Here is an 8,295-nt window from a genome sequence, read left to right on the forward strand (position 1 = left end):
TGCTGCCCAGAAAAAGGTACCTGGACTGTCTGTAACTCTTTGTCTTTGTTGTCTCATATTGTCCTAATTCAATTTGTCCAAATTGTTATTACTCTAATTATATTACTATTTGTTTAACCATTTTATTACTATTAAACTTTTAAAATTTTAAAAACAAGTGATTGGTGTTTTTCACAACTCCAAAGGATGCACACACTGAATGATGACTGCTCTCCTCCAGCAGCATTCCTAGTGCTCCCACCACCAGCAAAACTTCCTTGGAACAGCCCAAGAACCACTGAACACACAGACCCAGGAAAGACAACCTGCTTCTTAACCCACCCTAGGCATGGACTTGCCTGGGTATTCAGGACTTCCACACCCAGCAGGGAGATTTATTTACTGTTATTATTTATTTATTGTTATTTTTTACTGCATCCTGACCTCCCAAGGACAGGAGGCTGCTCTGTACCAAAATGATTCAAGACAAAGGTGAAAACAAAACAGCAGCATGGCCTTAAGTGCTGCAAAGGTGACTTAGAGGCAGCAGCTCATTTCCACTTCCCCAAGGAATGCAGCTGTCTGCTTCTCACCTCACAGCTGTGGAGTCATCCAAGGACCACTGATCCACCCCATCATCCACTAATCCAGCACCTAACACCTCTAATTCACCCAGCTCTGACCAATACTAGGAACGTTCAAGTCAACATTTTCTGGCACCTCATCATCAGGGAAGCTCCTGGTGTGGTCCCTAGACAAGCCCACATGACAGATTTGCCCCATCTCCTTCCACAGCAGGGAAATGTAGGGGGATAGAATATAAGTAAATAAAGGTAGTACAGAAAGTAATCTTACCCCCTAAAGAGTTGCAGCTGGGTTAATTATTAAAGATTAGGAGCAGGCCTGACTTTAACAGGCCACAGCTGTAGCTAATAAGAAGAATAGTGCTATAAAAGAGTGGATTGGTGGGAGCTGGAGTCAGCTGGCTGCTGGGAGAACAAGGAGGAGTCAGTGCTTGGAGGAGATGCCTATGAGAAACATCAGGGAGGTACAAAACTCTGGTGATATGGAACCCTTGCAATGTAATGACAACAGGGAAAGGCTGCAAGACTGGAGCTGAGCTCATGTAAGAGCTGCTGTCCTACAGAAAGCTGGTCAGAGGCACCCCCAAATCCAGCCTGATGTCTTTGGTGGATCAAGAGCTGCCCTGATCTGTGGGTGGGAAAGGATTCTTCTTACAGGAAGTGGTTCTATACATAAATCTTGAGAAGAGCCCACAAGACTTTCAGCCACACTGTGCTGCCAGCCAGCAAAAAATGAATCTGCTACTTGGAGCCTAAAAAAATGAGAATAAAACAGATGGCCTCCTCTTTCCTACAAGGAAAGGAAAACTCTGAACACAGCAGGGTGAGGAATTGGTCTGAATGACCTTTGCAGCCTCCACATCACACCTGTGGGGTGATTATACGTATCACACTCCCTCTGAGCCCTTCCAGGTTCTTGTCCTTGGTTCTAGCTGGGAGGTGACCCAGGATATCTCAGCTCTACACATGGAGTCTATGACAAACCTCTCCCTCCAGCTTAGAGAACAGCCTCTGCCAAAACCTTCCTGCAGCCATCTCCCATCCTCATAGAAATGAAAATCCTCCTGGGATACACGCACTGAATGATGACTGCTCTCCTCCAGCAGCATTCCTAGTGCTCCCCACCACCAGCAAAACTTCTTCCTGGAGCCCCTCACAGAAATGTGCCTCAAACCCCAGGGGTGCTGGGGAGCAGAGCAGCAGTGCCTGAGCTATGGGAGCTGTTAGCACACAACAGGATTAGTTTTAATCCAGGCTGCCTAATGCACCAAGCTGTCAGCACAGCCCACGTGTTACTGCCACACAGCTTTATTTACACTCTGCTGGGGACTGCTGTGCACAGAGCAGGTAGGAAAAAAAGCTCAATCACAGCCAAAGTGGAGAGTTCAGGGGGTTTGAGGTGAGGCAAGCGTTTGAAAGCATTGTTTTTTCCAAGGGCTAAATCAAAGGCACAGGAGTCTTGGGCTCTGTGCCAAGGTCTCTGAGCCCCCTGGGCAGGGGCTCGAGTCCTCCAGGGCAGCCCGAGGAATTTCCTGGGTTCTGACACCAACCCACACCATTCTATGGTTCAATCATTTTAGTTCAGGTGCAGAAAATGCCAGAGAGGGTCTGGGGTGTCCACTGGACCCACTTGGTTGCTCCATTCATCACAATCCCATCCCTAAAACCTGGGTTTGCCCTCCAAGTGAACATTTCACACACTTCAGAGTTTACTGCTATTTCCTGCCCTCTGTACTTGGCACTGATAATTGGATCCCTTGGTTTTGGAGGTACCATTTGTGTGTCTCCTAAGAAGTTTTTATTGACTTTTTCTACCCCCACCTTGTCACCCAGTACAACTTCACTGCTTTCAAACACTTGCCTCACCTCAAACCCCTGCTCAGAGCAAGGAACCCAACCACACACGCAGTCCCTCAGCAGGACCCTCAGCTCTCTCCTCACTTTTCCCCCCTGATCCCAGGGATGGAAAAGCCCAGCAGGCTGAGCATAGGCCAGCCCCTCAGGTTAGAGCTATCTATTTCCAGCAGTATTTCCTCAGGCATTAGCAGCCAGCTCCCTTGGCTGCTCCAGGACATGGGAACATTTGTTATGGAAATTTTGTGCAGCATCACCACGGGGCCAGAAGCAGCCTACACAGGTCCTCAGTTAAACTCAGCAGCTGGCACAGAGCACATTCTCCTACAACTAAATTTGACCAGCAGAGTTCAACAGGCCACTAAACAGACTTTGAAGGCCTCCAAGCAAGATGCCTTTCCATTTCCAGACACTGAACAAAGCATCAGGCTGAGCTAGCCAGTGACCACAGCCACAAGTCAACATCCAGATGGGCATCCAGAGGGACATTTTCCACTGAGAACACTTTTCCTCCCCCTCATTTCTTAATGCTCCTCTAGAAAAATTGACTTGCATGTTGCACGAAATCTCTCTCTCAGTGCAAATTCATTGCATTTGCTTATTTAAAACAAATACTGGGGTATTTCTAAAGTAATGCTGGAGAATTACTGAACACAATTAAAATGTCAGGGCACTGCATCCATACAAAGGTGTTCTCTAGGGAGCTGCTCGTTGCCATGGGGAGGGAGAAGAGAGCTGGACCAGGTTGGAGATGAGGCACAAAGTTCAGGCTTGATCTGCACATCCTGACTGGAGCCAGCCCATCCCCTGCTCAGTCTGTCCCAGCCCAACAGCACCTCCAAGAAGCTGGGTATCCATCTCCCACATCTTTAACTGTCCTTTGTTCTCCTCCCCATGATGGTTCCCTACAGGGACAGCTCCTGTAACCATGAATTGCTACAGCAGTGGTGCACTTGTGGAATTTCACAGAATCATCACAGAATGGTTTGGGTTGGAACGGACATAAAATATCACCTAGTTCCAAACCCCCTGCCATGGGAGTTCCTCAGGGTCCCATCCAACCTGGCCTTCAGCACCTCCAGGGGTAGGAGTTTGTTAGCTCTGAGTAGGTGTGAGGCAACCCTCATCCCCCAAAACCCACCTGTGCCAAGAACACATTTCCCAATCTTTGATCTTGGGGGCCAGGCATCCTGAGAAGAGACAGCACTTTCCAAAATGCAGTTTCCTGTGCTTAGAGGCAGTTCAGAGAGTAATCAGGAGCTTTTGGGCAAAAGATGGAGGAACATAAGCAAACAGGAGCCTTTGATTCCTCGCTAGCTGTAAAACAGGTCATTCCTGGCTGCAGTTTGGCCATGAGCTCAGGCACAAGAGAGGCTGATCTCAGAATGCCTGTTCCTGCCTTTTTGGAAATATGGAAATAATTGATTTTTCTAAACAATTCTGGACAGCTGGATGCTTAAAACAGCAGCATAGATTTAGGTGCTTTCCCTCCCCTTTGCTTTACTTCCCCATTAATGCAGCTCTTGCAGCTGCACAGGGGGAGCCAGCCAGGGCTGTGGAGGCAGAAGAAACAACCACAGAGCAGGAGGAACTGCTGCAGCCCACACCAAAAGACAATGCAGTGGTTTGCATCAGCTGCAGGGCTGCAGGAAGGACACAGCTGTGACAGATTTACTTTTTTCCCCCTCCAGGCTGTTGCAGGAAGATGGGTACAGGACAAATCCACAACCCTGCTGTTCTGATGGCTGCAGCAATGGCACTGAATGCTGTTTGCAACATGGATTTTGTGCTCCCCTGGCTTTCTCCTCTGCAGGACTTATGTTGCTTCCCTCAATTCTCCTGAGGAGCAGAAGTCTGGTACAGCAATTAGCCCAGCAAGTGAATCATGTTCCTGGAGCCTGCATCAAACTGTACAAAGTTTACAAGCGTCTTCCCAACTGTTTTGGAAGTTTCTCAACACCAGAGATGAGGACAGGAGTGTTTTCCTTCCACAGCCCTGCCACAGGATTGCCTTGGATATGTCACTTGGCTCCCCACCTCTATTTTCCACTGGGGTCACTCTGGCCAGAGACCTGCACCAAAATCTGTACTTGATGGATATTTAACCCTCAATCCAAGAAACGAAATTCAAGCAAGAGCACAAACTTGTTTTTCACTAATGAAAGCAAGATTTTCTCAAAGGACTGAGCTGTTTCTGTGGTCTAAGCCAGCCCTAATGAGAGGCCAGCTACAGCTCAACAGAAGTTCATCCCTGCTCTGCCAACACACTTGTCATGTTTTTTGCTTCTGCTCAACTGCAGACGTGGCACACGAAGCTGAAGCTGTGTCTGAGGTGCTTGGGCTTCCAGTCCTTGTTGCTCCAAAGGGGAAAACATCCAGTTCCTGAACTAAGAATATCTGGATTCTTCTGTCTCATCTAAGTTTAGGGATCTGTTATAAAGGAGGAGCTGTTAAGGAAAATACAGAAGGTATTGCCCCCACCCAATGCCTCTGTCAGGATGCTCAAACTGCTCTGGAGATCAGCCTGGAAAGCCCCTCTCAGGTTTGGGGGGAGTCAGCCCTGCCCACATCATCTCATTCCCAGCCTGTAGCTGTTTTTGCTGCCTCACAAACCCAGCCAGCCCCTTCACCCTCTGCCATGACCCATCTGCACAGCCTGAGGAAATTCACAGGGCGCTGGGGTCTCCAGACTGATCCCACCTGGGTCCAAGTTTCACCAGCTCAGATGCCACACCAGCTGCTAAAAACACAAAAAAAACCCCAGACTAACTTCAGAACAGACTTCATGATTAACATCTTAATGGCAAGACTGCAATTTTTATGAATAAGATGTATTTTCTGAAATAAGACAGAATTCATCTGTACATTAGATGCAATGTAAAATAGGCAAAGCATTAATTTTCCCTTTCCTGCAGCTTCTCCAGCAAGCTGGCTCTGCTCTTTGGGAAGGGAACTGCTACCCTCTAGTGGGGCTGGCTGAGACCAGCTTTTTGGAAACATTTTCTCCATCTCAAGGCAGGAATTTAAAGAGAAAGAGGCCACACTTGAGAACTCAACTTTTGGGGTCACACTGTGCCTGGCTGATCCCCACCACAGCTCAAGGCAAATCAGAAGAACAACTCCATATTCTAAATGGAGATGATAGGTAAAAACCCACAGAAGAACCCCAAAAAAGAACTTTACACACCTTAATGTACCACACAGATGTCCTGGGGTATATTCTACACCCAAGGAAATGTTCAGCTTTTCCTCACCACCCTGCTGCACTCCAGTGGTGGTTCCAGCATTTACCTCACCCTCAGGAGCTCCCTGAGGAAGGGAGGAGAACACTGCTCCCATTCCAGCCCCAGACTGCAGCTCCTGCCATTTTCTGCCCCCATTCCCAGCTGGGCAGAGCAGGTGACACCTACCATACTCCCCAAAGACCAGGTATGCGTATTTCTTGTGCTGAACAATCCAGGAGACAACTTTCACACCCAGCCAGATCAGCAGCATCCCCAGCGTGGCATCCAGGATGAAATTAATAAGGTAGCTAAGAACAGAGGAAAATTCAGGTTTCAGCTTCTGTGTTCTTAAGTATTATTCAAAATCTTTAATTTCATAATGGAAATGAATTTAAAAACCCCAAGATTTTAAATAAGCCTGCTTAACAATCCAAACTCGCTTCCTTTCTCTTTTATTGCATTTTCCTGAGCCTTATCAGCAATTTCTTAGTTTAAAAGATTCTTCAGAAGAGAAGGGACAGGCTCCACCAACTCTCTGGCACTGTTTATTTATTCATATAGCAATAAATACTTCTTAAAAGTTACCCCGTGCAAAAAGGAGACTTTCCACTTTTTTTTCTAATTAAAAAAAAAAAAGAAATCTCAAGTTTCAGAGGAAACAGAACCAAACTGTTCCCAGAATTTCACACAAGAAAATGGCAGCTTTTTGGGCACCACAGCTGTTCTACAAACTGGGCAGCAGAAGAGGCGAGAAGTCCATTTTTCTGAGCAGCTGCAAGAGGTTCCCAAAAGCAGACACACAGACTGAGAGGCTGGGTTTGGGAGAGGTGATGGCCCCTGGTTAAGCAGCAAGAACCCTGAGGTCCAAAACACATCAAGTTCAGGTCCCACTGCAGATCCAGGAGCTGAACCCATCCCTGCCAGGAGATTTTGGCTCAGTGGATTGAGTTCTGCAGCTCTGGATGGTGAAGTGTCCCTGGGCAGAGTGCCAGAGGCAGGCGAGCTGCAGGGACCTTCTGGGGATTGCAGGGTCCAAGCTCCAATCCAGGGCTTGGTATTTTAATGAACTCCAAAGGAAAAAAGAATAAAAAATCACATAGACTAATGTGTTTTTGTATGCAGTTTTCCATTATTGCAATATTTTCTGCCAGATTTCTACAGGGTGAAGAAAATGCCAAGCACAAGGCTACAGCAGTGAACATTTCCTTTTCCAGAACTCTGCCTCTGAACCAAGAAATTGCAAACAACAATCTGCTTTTGATATCCACTTTGAAAGCATAACATTAAGTTTTTCTACATCCAAAAACTCAAGACTGGCTTTTTACAGTTTCCAGCTGCTGGAAAACCAGAGCATTCCATGCAGACATGGAGCTCTGGTGGTTTATTCTGGGCAGGACACAGAGTGTGAGCCTCAAAGCCCAGGGACAGGGCTGGAGGGTTTTAAGCTGCCTGCTTCAGGATGACAAGTCAGGCAGTGCAGGGAAACATAAAACACACATGAAAAATAAACAACACACCCAAAGGGCACAGCATAAGCATGAGAGGGTTTATTTTAAAACACTGTCTGTTTAAAAAAAAAACAACAATACATCATTTGAGAGGTTATGTGCAGCCCCAGCCAAACTTGTGTCTGCTTAGAGAAACATATCAAGGTGCAGAACTTTAATATAAAAAAATGAGGTTGGCCAGAAGGTTTTAAGGAGAATTTTGAAGCCCAAAGGAGTTTCTCAAAATGAGATGAGGTTAATGCTGAAACTAAATTTTTATCTGCAAAGTGTCCGAAGTAAAGATGGGACTTCCACATTTACTTCAGACACTTTGCAGATAAAGATTTAGTTTCAGCATTTAGAAAATTTTAGTTTTTGGAGTTTGGTTTAGAAATCTCCCAAACAGGACCAGCAAAGAAGACAACAGAGACCACAAAAACAAGCTCAGCAGGGTTTATCCCCATGCAGTGCTTCAGATGGATCCATTTCCACTGTTTATGACCCTTCCCAACACAATTCTCCCTTTGACTGATGTAGGGCATGAATGCAACTGCCTCATGTACTTACAGAGAGCAAGGGTCCTCCTCAGTGAGATCAGACAGAAAAACATTGGCAAAGTGGATGAAGACGGCACCTATGGCTTGCTTGGAGGTATCATAAAACCTGGAGGAAAAAACAAGATTTTCTGAAGGAGTCAAGCAGGGAATTTTCTTTCTAGGGAACACCAGCTCCTTTATGGAGGTTTCCTTGGGAAGCAGCAGCACATTTCATTTAACAATTAAATGTCACACAGAATACACAGGGGGCATAGAAGATTGTTAGTATAAGAGAAAAAAAAATATTATAAACACCTTTTTTTCAAGTTTCAAATGAAAAAAAATCTCACCATATCCTCCAGGGGCGCCGCTCTGCCTTTGGCTCCTTAAATCGTTTTACTGCAAAGAGAATCAGAGAGGTTCCATTACCCAGATGAACCCTCCATGTGTGCAGCCTGCACCCACCTGCACTGCAAAAGCAGCCCAAAAACCCTGCAGGACTGTGGTATTTTCTGGGGTTCCTCGTGGCAGGAAGGAATAAATCCTACTCCATGTTCTTAGAAGACTAATTTATTATTTTATGATAATATCATATCATATCATATCATATCATATCATATATTATATTATA

At 46.0% G+C, this 8,295-nt stretch overlaps 1 protein-coding gene across 1 annotated transcript in view; it reads right to left on the reverse strand.

Annotated features, from left to right (window-relative positions):
• LOC102036781 (store-operated calcium entry regulator STIMATE-like) overlaps nucleotides 1-8,217 on the reverse strand; it is a 19,587-nt gene extending 11,370 nt beyond the window's left edge. The window contains exons 1-4 of the mRNA XM_014310702.2: nucleotides 8,213-8,217; nucleotides 8,015-8,119; nucleotides 7,696-7,791; nucleotides 5,828-5,949 (exon numbers count right to left, since the gene is read on the reverse strand). Of these exons, the coding sequence (XP_014166177.1) occupies nucleotides 5,828-5,949; nucleotides 7,696-7,791; nucleotides 8,015-8,119; nucleotides 8,213-8,217 (328 nt within the window). The remainder of the gene's footprint in view (nucleotides 1-5,827; nucleotides 5,950-7,695; nucleotides 7,792-8,014; nucleotides 8,120-8,212) is intronic.
• Between the last annotated feature and the right edge of the window lie 78 nt (nucleotides 8,218-8,295).

This window comes from Geospiza fortis, unplaced genomic scaffold (assembly GCF_000277835.1).
Source record: "Geospiza fortis unplaced genomic scaffold, GeoFor_1.0 scaffold215, whole genome shotgun sequence".
Classification (NCBI taxonomy): domain Eukaryota; kingdom Metazoa; phylum Chordata; class Aves; order Passeriformes; family Thraupidae; genus Geospiza; species Geospiza fortis.